Here is a 17,867-nt window from a genome sequence, read left to right on the forward strand (position 1 = left end):
CCATCAATCGAGCATGCGGTACACTTAAAACTATAATCCATAAATCACGGACAGTCACCTCATCAACTCATGCATCATTTTCTTTTGAGCTGAGAGTGAAAAGATCCTTTACATATAAAATCATTCAAACTCAGTTCTTAATCTCTTTATTAAAGAACGTAAACCGTTATCTATAGAATCTACATTTTGTAAAATTTTGCTGTTATGATAAATCTCCATTACTTTATATTTTATATTGCTGAACAAAAGGTAAAAAATTCGTAAAAACAGCAAAAATCGATGATCATGATGATACGTGATCTGTTTGGATTTATGATATTTTTTTGTAATAATTATTGTCAATACACGTTTTTAAATGCCCATGCCTGATAAACAGATTGCAAACTGTGTATCAAATTAAAGTCTTGGATTGTACATGTATAATCAATGAACACAACATATACATGTAATTAAATGTTAATGGTTTTCAAGAAAATTAATTTACTTTGCTATGGATATAAAGTTTTGATTTAGCTCACCAAAGTCTAAATCACGCTAAAAATTGAAAGTTAGCAGATGGATTTCCATTATTTCTAATGAAACCAAAAGGTTTATCGTTTTACATTCGATACTTAATGGACGAAAAAGAAATTCAATATGTATAGTTTTTTGCATAAGAAGGCAGTGTAATGAAATAAATGTCATCAAATGTCGTCCAGAATTAAACTGAGTATAGGTTTTAAGCAATATCATTATACTTTTTAACCACCTCGCCTCGCAGCACTACCTGTCTCATTAATGATAAAAATTACAGAAGCCAGGGACAATTCACCGCTCAGCAATCACTGATAATTACAGATACTCGCCGATTGTTGGAGTCTAAACCGGAAGATATCGTCACTACAACCGGAAGCGAAACAAAACGGGTGACTTTGATGAAAAGTTCGATTCAGCCATCTTGACTAAATGGTAGACAACTTGTCTCCACAAAAAGTGTTGTTCGCCTGAGGTCAACTACAACCAAAACTAATGCTCGACAAACTCCCAATTATGAGATAAATAATTGTTTCCTCCCCATTTCCATGCTTATCCTTTAACCAGGACACTAAAGGTACATACATTGCAGCTGTATTTTTTCATGGAATACGTGTCACATAATTTACATCTGTATTCCACAGAGTGGACAAAACTTTACATCGTTTACATTTAGACAGATAAGCTTATTCTGATTTGTTTGTTTGATTGTATGTTTATTTACGTCATTCATATAGAGACGTCACCTTATACCGGTGAAGGTATAAATCTATACATAGCACTTTTGGCCATTACACAGTGAGAGTTCTTTCATCGGGCAAATATCATCAGTAATGAGCTATTTGTACAATGCACGTCCATTTCTAAAGGCGTAAATTAAAATTCATTAATAGATAAAAATTAAAAATACAGTCATTCATATATGTGTATATGCATATAACGCATGCATTATTCATCATGTTTAAATTTTTCATGTTATAATTTAAATTACTTTTTTTATTTTAAATACCTCAAATGAAAAGAAAATGTCAGTATAAACAAGAAAGATTGACTTGCAACTCTCTCTCTCTCTCTCTCCCGTACCAATCACCACCTGTCCTTGATAACGACACCAAAGACAACGTCAGTAAATCAAGTTTGATGCAGACGAGACTTTTTTAAACAAAAAAGTGTCACATGAGCATTGAGAAACGTTCTTGAGATTTGTACTACGCATGTAAGCCGCTAGTGATTGATATTTTCATAGATTGGCTTGATTACAATGAGCTAAGTATTCAAAAGCTTCATGACACTTTTTGCAGTGTGTTTTAAAGCAACATGGCGTCGATCCCTCTACATCAGGTGGTACTGTCATTGTAACAGAGGACTGAGAGCAAGTAATATACCCACTTCTCCCTAATACAATAGCATTTAGTAATTAGTTTTGTCTTGTTTGTTCTTTACAAAAACACTCCTGGGTGTCGTTTTTCAGTAACTCAATTATCACAGAATGTCTTTGTGCAGTTTACAGCTGGTCTACGCCATATTAATTGAACTCTCTTGTTTAGAGATTTAATACTGAACGAGTGCTAAATTTTACACGGACATTCGTACTTTTCCATTTTCTTTCAAAATGTAATTTTCTTGGTAAATGAAACTTTTGTTTAAATGTTGTATATGGTGTATGGTGTCTCTGCAGCTTATCTGGCGCCCTAGACATCGACCTTGTGGAATCCGGATTACTAGATTCCGGAATTATAGGCATCTACCTTGTGAAATCCGGATTAAAAGATTTGTAAAAGCAAAACATACCTGCATTTTCCCTCCCTATGTCAGTTGTCATCCTATCTAAAAATTCTTCAACCTTTTCAAACTTGGCGTATTCCGGATTACTCGGCATCCCATAATGCACTCCGTCGGCGACGATGTGACAGTACTTGTTTGTGATGTAATCTTGTCCGTTTGGGTTGTAGATGATTTTAGTCTTGGACCACCGATACTCGTGCAAAACAGCCATTAACATGAGAACTAATGAATTCACACTGGACCCAACCCTGGTCATCAGACGAAATTCCGAGTTCTTTAAGCGAGCGAAGTCACTGGCCATGGCGCCTGGGGTTATCATTGGGAGGTTCCAGTACTTTATCTGGCGGACAATCGGGGCAGCGGCGTAGTCACAGCAGGGACCGAGGAACAGGTGAACCTCCCTGTCCACGTAAAACTGTATAGCTTCCTTCATACCTGACGAAAGGAGACCAAAAATGTAATATTGTTAAATTAATTAGAAACAAGTTGTGTTTATGAGTCACTGATGCCCCCGTATTAAATGACTAGAGTAAAAAAATTGAAATGCAAGTCAAATCCGAGGTCAAGATCAAAGAGTCAAAATTTTAAGATATCCAGAGAAAAGGCTTTGTCACAAAGGAAACGTACATCAAAGTCAAATACATGTACATGAATGTGAAGTACGAAGTCATTGCCTCTGTAATAGTTCAAAAACGAAAAAAAGGTCAATAATGTTTGTATATCAGGGAGGGTCTCCAGGTCAATAATGTTTGTATATCAGGGAGGGTCTCCAGGTCAATAATATTTGTATATCAAGGAGGGTCTCCAGGTCAATAATGTTTGTATATCAGGGAGGGTCTCCAGGTCAATAATGTTTGTATATCATGGAGGGTCCCCAGGTCAATAATGTTTGTTTATCAGGGAGGGTCTCCAGGTCAATAATGTTTGTATATCAGGGAGGGTCTCCAGGTCAATAATGTTTGTACATGTTTATCAGGGAGAGTTTCCAGGTCAACAATGTTTGTATATCAGGGAGGGTCTCCAGCATTGAAGGTTTTTCTTTCAAAAATAGGTTAAATTACAAGGTCAAGATGTTAAAAATGTTTAATTTAAGAGATTTATTCACAGAATAAACACATGAAAGCACATGAAAGCACTAGAAAAAATCATTTAAATGAATGGCCAAGATTTAAGTTTGTTTTTAGCTCTATTGGTCAGAGACCAGAAGAGCTTATGCGATAGTAATGCGTCCGTCTGTCTGTCTGTCTGTCTGTCCGTCTGTCTGTAAACAATTTTTTAGAATGCTACTCCTCCTACAGTTTTGGTCTGATTTCAATATAACTTGGCACACAAGTAGACCACACTAAGATACATAATTCTGTGTATCGGTTTTTGATTTCAATGAACATGTTGCCGTTGTTACTAAAAATAGAAATTTTTGTGAAATTCTTTCAAAATACTACTCCTCCTACAGTTTTGGTCCGTTTTCAATATAACTTGGCACACAAGTAGACTACACTAAGATACATAATTCTGTATATCGGTTTTTGATTTCGATGAACGGTGTTGCCGTTGTTACTAAAAATAGAAATTTTTGTGAAATTCTTTCAAAATACTACTCCTCCTACAGTTTTGGTCCGATTTCAATATAACTTGGCACACAAGTAGACTACACTAAGATACATAATTCTATTTATTGGTTTTTGATTTCGATGAAAGGTGTTGCTGTGGTTATTAAAAATAGAAATTTCTGTTAAATACTCTCTAAATGCTGCTCCAAATAGTTTTAGTCTGATTTTAATATAATGTGGCATGCAAGTAGACTACACTAAGAACATAGGAGACTTATAATCAAGGATCATTATTCAATTTATTGCTGTTGTAAAGTTTCAAATTGCAACTACTTAAGTACTTTTCTCTTCTTTTGCTATAAGTACAAACCAGTAGAGCTTCAGTCTCGACAGAGACTTCTGGTTTTAATAAAAGGTTAAACTCAAGTTTCGACTCCAAGGTCAAATAATATAATGTTAAGGTAGGATTCTTCTCTGGTTCCTGACTAGATGAAACATTCAAAGCATATTTGCTTATATGTCTTACATATTGACGTGTAAGGACTTTAAAAGACCATACTTTTCTTTCCTCATCACAATTGTATAACTTTAAATAGAAATGGTAAAATGTGTTTGAAAACTAGCAGGTACTATATTTTTGGCGGAATGGTGGCGTATGAAAATATCTTCTTTTCTGTCTCTCAAAATTATAATAGAACAATGAATTTAGTTATAATTTTTACACAATCAAAGACTTGGAGAAATTTTCAAATGTAAGTTAGATTAATAATGAGGGACTAAACTTTCAAAATATATCAATTAAATATGATTTTTCAAATAAACTAGAACTTTATTAGCTTTTGCTATTAAAGTGCAGAAGCCAAAAATCCATAAAAAGTATTTTTTCTCTATTAATAAAGGATCAAAACTTTTTGTTTTTGTATCATTTTGTACATTTATAAGACTACTTTATTATATGTGAAAATAAGAAAAAGTTAAATATAGGAAGCATATGAAAATAACTAATATATCCTAAAGAAAAACAGAGAAAATTCGGATTAGCCAATATCCAGTTAAGTTTAATTATTTATGTAAATTTGGTAACATCATGCTATAGACCCGATATAGTAATATGTTTTTATGCAAAAAGAACAATCATTAAACTCTTGAAAAAGAAGTAGGTATCACATGATTGGCAACAGTTATTTTTTATTTTTAATGTCAAGGAGAAAAATAATGACCTTGACCTGACCTTGCCTCTAATATAAAGCGGTCAAATTTAATTTCACTGATACTATCACTTACTGATATTGTCTTCTTGATTCTGTGAAAATTTCATTAATTTCTAAATATTAGAAATATGAGAAGAATCCTACCTTAAACCCTGTATAAGAATCTTTTCGCAAAGAAAGCATGAAAACATAAAAACTCTAACCAATCAATTTTTATGGGAAAGATTCAAGTTTTTGCGGACAAATAGCTAAACAGACAGACAGACAGATGAATTGACAGACAAAAATCATATGCCCCCGAATCTTGGATTACAGGGGAATAATAACGAGGCCTTACAAAGCTTATCGACAAATTATTACTATCATTATTAGAAATATGGAACAGGACATCCTGTACTTTGTTTTACTAGGCAAGGAAATAAGATTTTTTTTTCTTTCTAACTGCGGTTGATTTGTTAATTTTATCCCACTAAGCAATCGCTTTTGATGTTCTGTGTTATCTTATTAAAAACATTGATATATGTTTTACTTTCAGCTTTCTAAGTATCTGATCTGTTTTTTCAAAATAAGCTTTAAATTCAGTCACGCAAATACAGCTTCTTAAGTTTATATACTATTTTAATTTGTAAGATAACATAGTCAGATATCACTTTGTTAAGCACGCATTCATTATAAAACACGATTTTTTTTTATTAAGGACGCTGATCATTCGGTCAGAAACAATGAGTTTTGAGTTCATCATATTAGAGACTCAGTTTTAAAATGAAGTTTGAAATTGAATCTCTTCGTGCCACAATATCCATTTCTACTTATTAATAATACGATCCGAGACAGTTCGAAATATCTGAAACCGTCGTGTAACAAGTTAATAGAATTATTGAACACGTCAAAATAAGAAAAGCAAATTCAAAGAATTGCGGTCCCCCGCTTACGGTGCCTTAGTCGGTTAGATGTCATTATTCATGGCATATTAATATTATGTCAAATGATAAGCATCATGTAACAAGTTTCCAACCATTAAATTTGGTTTATATTTAAAGCAGGGGCCATGACAATCACAATTTTGAAAAAGATTTCAAACACATAACCATGCAAAAGCTGTGTTATGAATTAAATCAGATATGTTAAACACTGTTTTTGTTCAGAAAAGCATCTTAATATATGTGAAATTGATGGAAACTAAATGCCAAATACAAATCTAATAAAAAATACTGAGAGACAGCGTTAGTAAACAGGTCTGAAAGTATGGGGACATTCACAATGAAAGATAATGAATTTCAACTAATAATCAGTAGTGCCCCCCACTTTTTAATGAAGAACAAAATCACAGCTATTTTCAAACATTAATACAATTTTAAAATTGAAATTGAAAGTAACTTGCCTTGTTCCCCCCCCCCCCCCCCACGAAATATCATAAATGTTTCAAAGAACTAAGCCCCCCCACTTTTAACCAAAGAAGGAGCAGATTTCAAAGCATTAATTCATTTTCAGCCTCTATAATATACACTTAGCATGCTTACTTTGGTTACTTAATACCCAGAGCCAGAGTAGGGGAACATAATAATGAATTTCAACTAATAATCAGTAGTGCCCCCACCCGGAACCTCACACAATTCACAATTTTGGAAGAAAGAATTGTTGCTCATCAATAGCTATACAGATAGTTCATCTGCTTAACACCCAGGGCCAGATCTATATGAGAAGATTTTCAAAGACTCGTTTTCACTACACCCTTCTTCATCATAACTACTGATTATGTTAGTTTATTTAATACAGCAGAGGAGAAGATTTTCAAAGAATTAGATAAATGTATTTTCACTATATAATCTATATAGCCCCGCCCTAGCATTAGAACCCCTGACCCTTTGGCGATGAACTTTGGTAAAGGACTCAATGCTTATTACAATCATGCCAACAGTTTGACTGCTTGATTTTTTAAAGATTGAATTAATTTTAGTGGTTTTTGCCCCACCCCTCAGGCCCCAGGGAGGCAATGACCATGAAATTCAAAATTTTTGTTTCCCTTTACCCATAGATGGTTTAAATGCCAAATTTGGTTGAAATTGGTTCAACGGTTCCAGAGAAGAAGCTGAAAATGTTCAAAAGTTGACGAACGACGTACGACGAAAACATTTACATGTAGGTCAGGTGACCTAAAAATCATAGCATACGTATAGTATACTAATATTAAGAAAGGTATTGTCACAGATTATCATGTGAAATATGAAAGCCATATCTCTTCTTATTCAAAAGTTATGACCAGGGTTAAAGTTTTTGTAACAGACTTACAGACGGACAGATGAATGAGATTAAATGCCCATTCGGTTTGCCGAAAGCGGGAGACAAAAATGCACTAAAGATAGTTTAATAAATTATCTTCCATCCTTGCAATAGGGGTAAAACAAAAACAAGTGGTGTTTGAAAATTACATCGTTTTGCACAGAGTCGCATAACGTTTTGTAAAGACATGAATTGAATTGTGGATAAGTAGCCAGGGCATCAACTTTAGTTGGAAATGTGAGATAATTTGCATAACGGGCAAATTCAGAAGTTTTTACAAAATAAACATTAAGAACCTTTCCAACACTGCACAAAAAAGAGTTCTTTTTCTGTGGTATTTTGCAATTACAGTGATATGCCCTTTGATCTAAATTCAAAAAATTAACTGAAAATCTGTTTTAATCAATTTGTTAGCAATACAAGCATTCTTAACATTTCAAAAGACGAAAAATGCTATGATAAATCAATGAAAATCAATGAAGTAATCAACATCGATTTTTGTTGCTTGAGACTGTCGTCTTTTTATAACATTTTTTTCTGGAGGTAAATGCCCCGTAGCATATACATGTATTGAAATTAAATTAATAGATACGCTCAAAATTTACATACTTTGTCGATATGTTATTAAACATTTTGGACTGAAAGTTTCTTATAGTTAGATTCATGAAAGAAATGCCATAGGACATAAAAGTAACTAGAAATACAGTTTCTAATACAATGTTACAGTACATGTATGTTATTTCTATGACGAGTATATTTGTTACTATGGTATACGGTACACCCATCATACTTCTCTGCGGTTTGTATCACTTAGTTATGAGTTTTGATAGGGAGACCAATGTCTCTCGTAAAAAATCTCAAAACGAGGAGAAAATAATGAGTTTTAGATGAGCTTGTCAAACGGTGTTCAACAAAGCGGCGTGCAGTCACCTCCCCGGCTAGCAGTATACCTGCGCTCGGGGGTTCCGTCAACTCATATAATCAATACGATACCCTTGCAAGGGGTAATTCAATCGTAGGGGATACGTTCAATTTTTTAAAAATTTCTTTCTAAAGAAAATGGCTTTTAAAAATTAAATTGTTTTCTTTTCTCTGTTTTACAGCGAATGTCTTATTTTTTTTCACATTATTTCTCTCTCTCATTAAGATAAGAACGGGGTGGGTCATGGTAAGAGTAAAAATATTTTAAAATGATTAACTTAGTGGGTTTTTTAATAAGATTTGATAAACATGACAACAGAACGAAAAAGAATTTTGCAAAAATTGAATTCTGAATTGAGTTTTCTTGACAGTTTCACATTTGGACACATTAAAAGTTCATAAAAATACGTGCATGTATCTTCAGTGAAATCGTTTTCAAAAATTAAATTCTCCTGTACTCTTTAACTTTTGTATGCAGAAAACCTTGTAATATTTATTATTTAATTAAAAACTCACAGCAGCTCTAATTGAAGCTTGAACTTTATTAAACAAAATTTGCAGTAATAGACTCAAGGCTGCAGAATCAATTTTCATGTCGAGTCGCCGCATCGTAATAGGAAAATACGCCAGGTAAAATAATAAATGCGAAAATAATACCCAGGATTGAATTAGAGAAACTGAAAATTCTAATTGCAAAGTAAGGTGCTCAAACTAGGTCTCGATTAACAGACTAAACCATCAGAATGGTAGTGTCTTCCCACAAATTTTTATTAAAATAGAAAATTTGTTTTAATTGAAAAATTCAAATATTTGTAGAGGACAGTAGGGACCAAGTCAAAAAGACGTGTCCGGTCTCAGATAAGACCAGGCTAGCTAGTAGCTGCAGCTCTTCAAAAACATTGAGAAACTGGAGAGCTACATTGCCACTCATATAGTAAAAAACATACTTATTGCAAGCAAAAAGTTGCGCTCGGTTCTGGATTTTTTTTTTCAAATTTGATGTATAAAAAAGCTAGATTTCAAAATTATTCGTAGACCCATATCTGATTCAACTACATTACTTTGTTCCCTTACAGTTGACATCAGCATGAAACGCCTAGGACCGATTGATCTTACACTCCAAAATGGCAACTTCAAAAGGAACACATTCGGATGGTTTCAAACTTAAGTCCAGAAGAGTTATTTTCAACGATAAATGTGAATGTTTTGATGTGGAAATGGTAGACACGGTAAGTTATATTTTAAGATAATTTAAATTCACTGAGAAATAACTTCTCTGAGTGGCTTTGTACGGCTGTAGCTTTCTGGTCATCAATAATTTTACATTCGAGCGAGCTGCAGAGTTACTCCATCTACAGCTTGCTAGTTTGTAGTTATTCACGGGAAAAGTACATTAAGCGCACATGTTCAATTACTAAAACACAATAATAGACAGACTCTATCACAAACAGCCTATATGAACCAAGTTATATATATTGACGAAAAAAGTACATTGAGAAAATATTTTCAATGAATTTTTAATAACAAATTTATATATATTGTATGATACTTTGTCAATAATTTTTGAAAACGTTGGAATTTTTACCGGAAAGGCTCAAGTTAAGTTTATAGCCAGGTAAAGTCTATGATACCTTACAGGTACGAATTATAACTAAATTAATAGCTTACATTTTATTACTGATACACGTGGTGTAAAATGTTATTGAAATTTTATAGTGTGTGTCAAGGTTTAATATTTATGAAACGTCCCTGCGTTACTGGCGAGTCCGGTGTACATGTCAGCTGACTATGTAATCCCCACTGCAAAGAAAACAAGCAAATTCAGAGAATTCGTGTCCCCCGTAGTTTTTCATCTTAAGTAAAAAAAATCGATAAAAAAAAAGCATTGACCGAGTTCACAATTCTGTCCTGTTCAGGTGCAATATCTTCTAGAAGTGGGTGCAATATCTCCAATAAATGGATGCAGTAACTCCTATAAATGGATGCGGTATCTTAGTCCGTAGTTTTTCATCTTAAGTAAAAAAAATCGATAAAAAAAAAAGCATTGACCGAGTTCACAATTCTGTCCTGTTCAGGTGCAATATCTTCTAGAAGTGGGTGCAATATCTCCAATAAATGGATGCAGTAACTCCTATAAATGGATGCAGTAACTCCTATAAATGGATGCAGTAACTCCTATAAATATTCATTCATGTTATGTGTAACGCAAGTATAAATCCCATAATGTTATCGGCATCTGTCTCCATTGGATGTTTTATTCATGTGAACTCATGTATTTAAGCAGCTATTCCATAATCCTATCTTCTACAAATCACCTACATATATTTTCTAAGATACGGCATTTTGAGATACTTTATTTCATCTCTTCCAACAAATGCCCCCGACCAGTTATGACCAAAAAAACTCGTTAACTGCTTTATGTGCAGCCCTAATACAATTAAATCTAAACTTTAACCTTTTCAAAATATATAATATAAAGATAATTTCAACTACCGTATATACTCGCCTATAAGTCGGTCCGCCTATAAGTCGGTTGTATTTTTTGACTTTATTTTGGTGGGATTTGCTATTGACCCGCTTATAAGTCGGTACAATTTTTGCCAAAATTTGGTGACAATTTCAAGTAAATCCATTGATGTTTTTACCTGGTTTCAATTAATTTTTCTTCGAAATGACGCAGATATTTAATCTTAAATTATTAAGAAAAAAGGCAATGCTCACTTAAAATACAAATAAAATTATTAAAATATGTAAATACATGTACTTTATATATATAATTTTTCAATTATCTTATATATATATAATCGGAAATATAAGATACTATTTCAGAAAAATACCAATCTCTTTATGACTCGCCTATAAGTCGGACATAGAGTTTTGGACATAAATTTAACTCCCAAAATACCGACTTATAGGCGAGTATATACGGTACTCTTTTATCGTAAAGAATGCTTTTACAATAAAAAGCAATGTCATTACCGTGTTTTTTTTTTTAGTCAAACTCTATGCCACTTTGTTCGAGTAGAACCGAAAAAAAAACATGTAAATAACGATGTCACATATTTGTGTATCCTATCCTAATCAAAACTGGATTAAGATCAAACCATAAAAAATATCAATGTCTTTCCAGTGAGCAGTGAGAGGATGTAACTAATTAGGAGAATGCAATGTCGAAAAATGTCGTTAACAAATGCGCAACAGATGACGGCGCAGGTAAGACGCAGGCTTAACCTAATGAAAGCATTCTAACCCGTCATTGTGTTGAGCTTTTTAACTGAATCATAAAATATATTTGAGGTATAATTATATATCAAGCACAGTTTATTACATCTAAAGAAAACCTGTAGCGATACAGATGAATTATTCACTTATCCCTTAATGTAGTGTCTTTTTAAGTTTCCCTGTGATATAAATAAGTTATCAATGATCTAAATACTGCTCAGTGGACCTTATAATTGCCAGATACTTACCCACTTCTATGCTACATTCGGAATCTGCAAAGTTGACGGAGATATTGTGATTTGGGAGCAGTTCCATTTCTCGGACTTTTTCGTTAGCGATCTCCAGGGCGGGCCTGATCCGCTGGATGGAGAAGAGTCGCCGGTTATCCCGGGGGATGATGGTAGCTATTTTTATCACCTGGGTATCTTCCTCCATTCTACCTGACACTAAATCTAGCACTAGTAACACTATTGACACTAATAAGTGTAATTTCACAGCCATTTTAAACTCCACGGCATTCAATAAACTCCTCAAATAAAATACCGGAAAGGGCCCTATAGAACGAATTCCCGAAATTGTCGCGATACAGATGAACATTCCATACAACCACCATGTATTTCCATCTTCTTACACTAAGGGAAACGTTAAAGAATAAAAAATAGCACAATTAATGATTTAATTAGGATTAAAGGACATTTCTATTTGCCGGCTAAATCCTCTTTACTCGGATATGAAGTCCTACAAACTCTGAATTCCTCGATCTGAGATTTTTAATGTAACAAACATCATCCACGGCAGAGAATTTTTCTCAATATTGTTTGCAAAATGAGACTTAGCATTCTTCTCTCTAATCCGGCAGTTTTCATTTGCACATCAGGAAATTCGCTGCCTGAACTTCTTATTACTTGATTAATAAAAAGTAAGGTCTATGTACCTCCTGGGATACTCACGCTTGCCTGTTGTTAGCGGGATTTTCGTTGTCATTAGGTAGTTGAGTGTAGACGGGGGTAAATGACGAGGTACAAGGTACAGCGACAAACTAGGAACTGTTAGAGGACGGTGTCATAGCCAGTTATAATAATCAGTCCAAACGTCAACTCGATCAATAATCCAATTACAAAATGTGAATCACCTTAAACTATCATCCTGTGTTAAGCATCCAAAATCTTCAGATTACAAGGAGAGAGCGTCGTCCTTACGTCGTCCTTACAGCATTATATGCCATCTTAAAATACCGGCGACAAAATCCTGTCATCTTTTTAAATCGTTAAGTAGGGAACTCTGTTGGCTGTCTGTGTGGGTAATGCTGAGGTATGGGCTGATGATCTTTTAAATAAATTGAATTCTTTTCAATATCGTTATTTGTTGTGAAGTAAGATACTTTTACAAAGGGAGGCTAGGGTTATAAAGCTCCTCGTGTTTTCGCCCTCCTCTGGTCCGATGAACGTATTGATCTCGGACAAAGGCCTGCAAATGCTTTTTCGCCTTTGACATGAAATTAATAAAGCACTTGCATTTTTATGTATCTACACACTAAATCATCTCTTGATATGAAAATATAACATTCCCCGATATTATTGCTGACCATTGATTTGCTTTTACGACGGGTCGCGAAAACTTAAGACCCCATATTGTCAATGGAACGCTGGGACTTATTCATCAAGGAAGTTGGTTTCCACCAGTATTTCCTCGAACGCGACCCCCTGATTGGTGGATATTTGAATAATTCCTGCCTACAACAATATTAAGAAAACTCTAACGGAAATCCTGTGAAGAATGAATCCGAAGGAGATAAGAACAGTTCGGATAACAACACGGGTATAATGTGATACAAAGGAGTAGCACATTATCCACTTTATTGAAAAAACACACATCTTAAGATAAATCAATACTGATTTTTATTAAGAAATCCTTATTAAAATGTCATTAAAAAAGAAAGCTATTTGAAATGATTTTAAGCTATAAAAAAGCGTTAATAAGTAATATCCCCCTCCTCGAGCCGAATTATTATAGGTTTTGGTATTATTCCTGGTTATTCTGTGACGTTTCTATATATACGGAGCGGCAAGCTTCAGATCCAGCCGCCCGCTGTCAATGGCAGACGTCTTTGTGTTATCCTGACACCTGACGCTGGACTCGCATCTCAGCTGTAGAAATCGACTTCAATACCTCTCAGTAAATCATACAGACTAATCCCAATCAAAGTGATATTTGACATCAATGACAGAACATTTCTTTTTCATTTTCGTTTTAATCAGACAAAATATATTATTTTAATTCCAAGTGCCTCTTTCAACATACAGTAAAAATTAAAAGTAATTTGTCAAACTTTGATCTATTGCAGCAATCAAGTCGATATTTCCTGCATTCAATGATCTTCAAAGGTTGGATTCCAACTGATATTAAACGCGGCTTTTATTTCCTGTCCTACATTTGTCAAGACTTGTTCAAATTCTCTTTCAGTCAACCGTAGTGTTTCAAACACTTCCAAAAGATTACTATAATTCCAAACAAAAAAATTAGTTGTAAATAATAAAGATTTGTGTAATTTCATACATTCGCTTGTAAAACAGTTTTTTTTAAAAAGGGGAATGGCCATGTCCAGCATATTTTAGGCAGATGCAATTGCATCGTTTTCGCTTTCCGTCGCTATGTGATTCAGTTAGAATTTAATGATGTTACATGTAGCTCTACGGAATATACATGTATAAATATGATATTCATACAGTGTTAATGCAGGTACTATAAGGCCTTGTGTTCTAGGGACACTAACTTTTACATGGCTCCAAGAGCACGAACTGAGGACATTAAGTCAAACTTTCAAATGTAACTTCAAAAATAATGTTGATAATTATTATTAGTTTTGATAATTAACAAAATATTCATCAGTCTGATTTTAAATTTTAAACGAAATTGCGAAGTTTTAAGATTTATGAAATTCAAGAAATTAAAAATTAAACTTTTTACTTAAGTTTGTTCTCAGTTTATGGTTCTATACCTTCTGCTTTTGATATTTACGATATAGCAGCCACTGGCGGACACCGGTTATTGTAAATAGAATTTTTCTTACAAATGTTGATAATGTTTGTAATATATATTTATATATACATGTATGTATGTATGTACATGTATATATAATGCCTTATGCATGTATGAGCTTTCGCTATATGCTTGTAAACATAAACAAAGAGAGATAAATACTGAGTGGGTTATTTTAACAGAGTGTGATCTGCAGTTTTCCTCTAAATTCTTTCAATTTGTACCATTACCACCCTTTAATTTAATTCCAGTAAAATGATCAAAAGTATTCTTAGACTAACACAAGCTTACATTTTACATTTTTCAATAGTAAAGAAGTATTCATATTTAACCAAAAAAATATTATTAATAAACGAGTTTCCATTTTCTGCCCGTTTTGTAGAGTGGAGCACTTTGTGTGTGTCAGTCCGTTTGTCTTTCAGTCTGGGAAGAGTCGCACTTACACATCTTCTACAGAATTTTACTGAAATAATACATCTTCTTACAGATATAAAATCGTCCTTTTATCAAAAATAATTATTATATAGATCGGTTTTAGCGTTAATCAATTGCAAGCAAAATATTCTATCAAAATATATCGAATCAATAGATATGAGTAATTGTCCGGTCAATTAAGCAAGAAGGGGGTGGGCTGAAACAAATTGCAACAGAAAATCGTTTTGCAGCATACATATGTATAGATCCCAACGAAATTGGAATAAAAAAAATCAAACGAAACCCAATACCGCAACATATTTTGTTGTGTTGTAGTAAAAATTCATTTTTTTTCTTTCAACTAGCTTTTTTTTTACTTGTTTAGTTCGGAGGGGGGGGGGGGGGCAAAATTACACATTTTCAAAATGACCCTGTTTCTGATGTTATCATTTTTTTCTTTTTATTTCTGGCACGTCAAATATCAAAATTGTGAAAACGCTGAACAGTGAACGTTGTGCTACAGTACCAGGGATAGAAATTTCTGTGTTCTTCTTTCAAAACACAACTTTTCAATTAGTTTTGTTTCAATATTAATAATATTTGACACACAGATACATGTAGGTAGCTCTGATGAACAGAATGTTTGCCGCGGACTATATTATAAACACTCAACAAGAACATAGCCGCCGGTCAGACTAGTACCAAGAAGAAGAAAAATACTTTAAAAGTAATAAATAAAAAAAATCTCTGAGCACAGAATAACAAAGAATACAAGTCACACCATCATAACGTTTTAGTGCATGCTATTTAAACAAGAGCTACAGTCTCTAACGACAATGTAGCTCTACTGATTTGCACTGAAAACAAGGGAAGAGAAAAGTAGCAAGTGGACTTGAAACTTTGCAGCAGCAATAAATAGAATAATGATCTTCGATTTCTGTGGAAAGATTACAATCAGACTAAAACTAAATCAGAGGAGTAGCCTTTAAAAGAATACAAACATTTTTAGCCGGGCTTATTGCTCAAAGAGCAATTGCCGGCTTATGTGATCCTGTTCAAGGCAGGATGTTGACCCCATAGTCGCCATTTTAAAGTTATGTGCAAAAATAAAGTTCTTACTCTCAACCGCTTTTGAGATAATACAAACGCTAAATAAAGCAACAAAAATAAAACGAAGTTTTATCTATATAAAATAAACATTAGTAGTAATGACTTTCAAAACTTCATAAGTCAAAGAACAAAGTTCATTAGCGTAAGGATTTTTGATAATCAGTGTTACCGTAGTTCTCTACACATACGAGGTAAAGCAGGAGAGGGAACCAGACTGGCCTGTTTGTTTACATTCAGCTGCGGTACCAGATTAATTCTGATTCTGACAAAATTGGACCGTGGTATTAGGATTGAAAAACTCACTGTCAGTGTCTTATCATTTATATTGATAGTTTTAAAATATTTTTTTCATCAGAATATAAACGTGATTCATGTAAGAAATCCATTCTACTCTGTAAATGAGCCCGGCTCTCTCTACTTCTGAGTACTTTGATTATGTTTAGTAATCATGACAACACCATTCATCGAAAACGAAATGGATAAATAGAATTATGAATCTTAATGAAGTCAACTTATGTGCCAAGTTATAATGAAATCAAAACAAACTGTAAGAAGTATAATCATTTTGAAAGTATTTCACAGATATTTTTTTGTTAAGTAACAATGGCAACAACCTTCTTCGAAATCAAAAATCGATATGTAGAATTATATTTTGTAGTATAGTCATCTTGTGTGCCAAGTTATTTTGAAATCAGACTAAAACTGTAGGAGCAGTAGTGTTTTAAAAGCATTTCACAGAATTTTCGACCGTTCATTGAAAATAAAATCCGAATAAACAAAACTATGTATCTTTAGTGAAGTATATTTGTAGGCCAAGTTATATTAAAATCAGACAAAACTGTAAGAGGAGTAGCGTTTTGAAAAATTGTTTACAGACAGATGGGCAAATAAACGGACGGAGAACAGACACCTTTCTATCGCATAAGCTCTTCTGGTATCTGACATAGTTCCATTGATTGATCAGTATGACATAGTTCCATTGATGGACCAGACATAGTTCCATTGATGGACCAGAATGATAGACATAGTTCCACTGATGATTCAGGATGGTAGACATTGTTCCATTGATGGTCCAGGGTGTTAGACATAGTTCCATTGATGGTTCAGGATGATAGACATAGTTCCATTGATGGTTCAGGATGATAGACATAGTTCCACTGATGGTTCAGGATGGTAGACATTGTTCAATTGATGGTCCAGGGTGTCAGGTTTAGTTCCATTGATGGTCCAGGGTGTTAGACATAGTTGCATTGATGGTTCAGGATGATAGACATAGTTCCATTGATGGTTCAGGATGATAGACATAGTTCCACTGATGGTTCAGAATGGTAGACATTGTTCCTTTGATCGTCCAGGATGACAGACATACTTCCACTGATGGTTCAGGGTGATAGACATAGTTCCATTCATGGTTCAGGGTGTTAGATATAGTTCCATTGATGGTTCAGGGTGTTAGATATAGTTCCATTGATGGTTCAGGATGATAGACATAGTTCCTTTAATGGTTCAGGATGATAGACATAGTTCCATTAATGGTTCAGGATGATAGACATAGTTCCTTTAATGGTTCAGGATGATACACATAGTTCCATTGATGGTTCAGGATGATAGACATAGTTTCATTGATGGTTCAGGGTGATAGGCATAGTTCCATTAATGGTTCAGGATGATACACATAGTTCCATTGATGGTTCAGGATGATAGACATAGTTTCATTAATGGTTCAGGGTGTTAGATATAGTTCCATTGATGGTTCAGGATGACAGACATAGTAAAATTAATGGTTCAGGGTAATAATAGATCCATGGATGGTCCAGGGTGA

The 17,867-nt window shown here is 33.9% G+C and overlaps 1 protein-coding gene across 1 annotated transcript; it reads right to left on the reverse strand.

The window, feature by feature from the left end:
* Nucleotides 1-928: 928 nt before the first annotated feature.
* Nucleotides 929-12,865, reverse strand: LOC134230152 (atrial natriuretic peptide receptor 3-like). Its single transcript, XM_062711934.1, has 3 exons — nucleotides 11,731-12,865; nucleotides 2,305-2,733; nucleotides 929-993 (listed from the first exon to the last, which is right to left on the reverse strand). The coding sequence occupies exons 1-3, from the start codon at nucleotides 12,077-12,079 to the stop codon at nucleotides 929-931; spliced, it is 843 nt and encodes a 280-aa protein (XP_062567918.1). The 5' UTR covers nucleotides 12,080-12,865.
* Between the last annotated feature and the right edge of the window lie 5,002 nt (nucleotides 12,866-17,867).

Source organism: Saccostrea cucullata, unplaced genomic scaffold (genome assembly GCF_032062105.1).
Source record: "Saccostrea cucullata isolate Sc308-1 unplaced genomic scaffold, CSIRO_AGI_Scuc_v1 ctg581, whole genome shotgun sequence".
Lineage (NCBI taxonomy): Eukaryota > Metazoa > Mollusca > Bivalvia > Ostreida > Ostreidae > Saccostrea > Saccostrea cuccullata.

Excerpts from the sequence above, each read along its gene's own strand:
- LOC134230152 (XM_062711934.1), bottom strand. The coding sequence starts at position 12,079 with ATGTTCATCTGTATCGCGACAATTTCGGGAATTCGTTCTATAGGGCCC. Across the intron at positions 2,734-11,730 it reads CGAATGTAGCATAGAAGTGG|GTATGAAGGAAGCTATACAG; the intron begins GTAAGTATCTGG and ends TCCTTTCGTCAG. Across the intron at positions 994-2,304 it reads CATAGGGAGGGAAAATGCAG|TTGACCTCAGGCGAACAACA; the intron begins GTATGTTTTGCT and ends TTTTGGTTGTAG.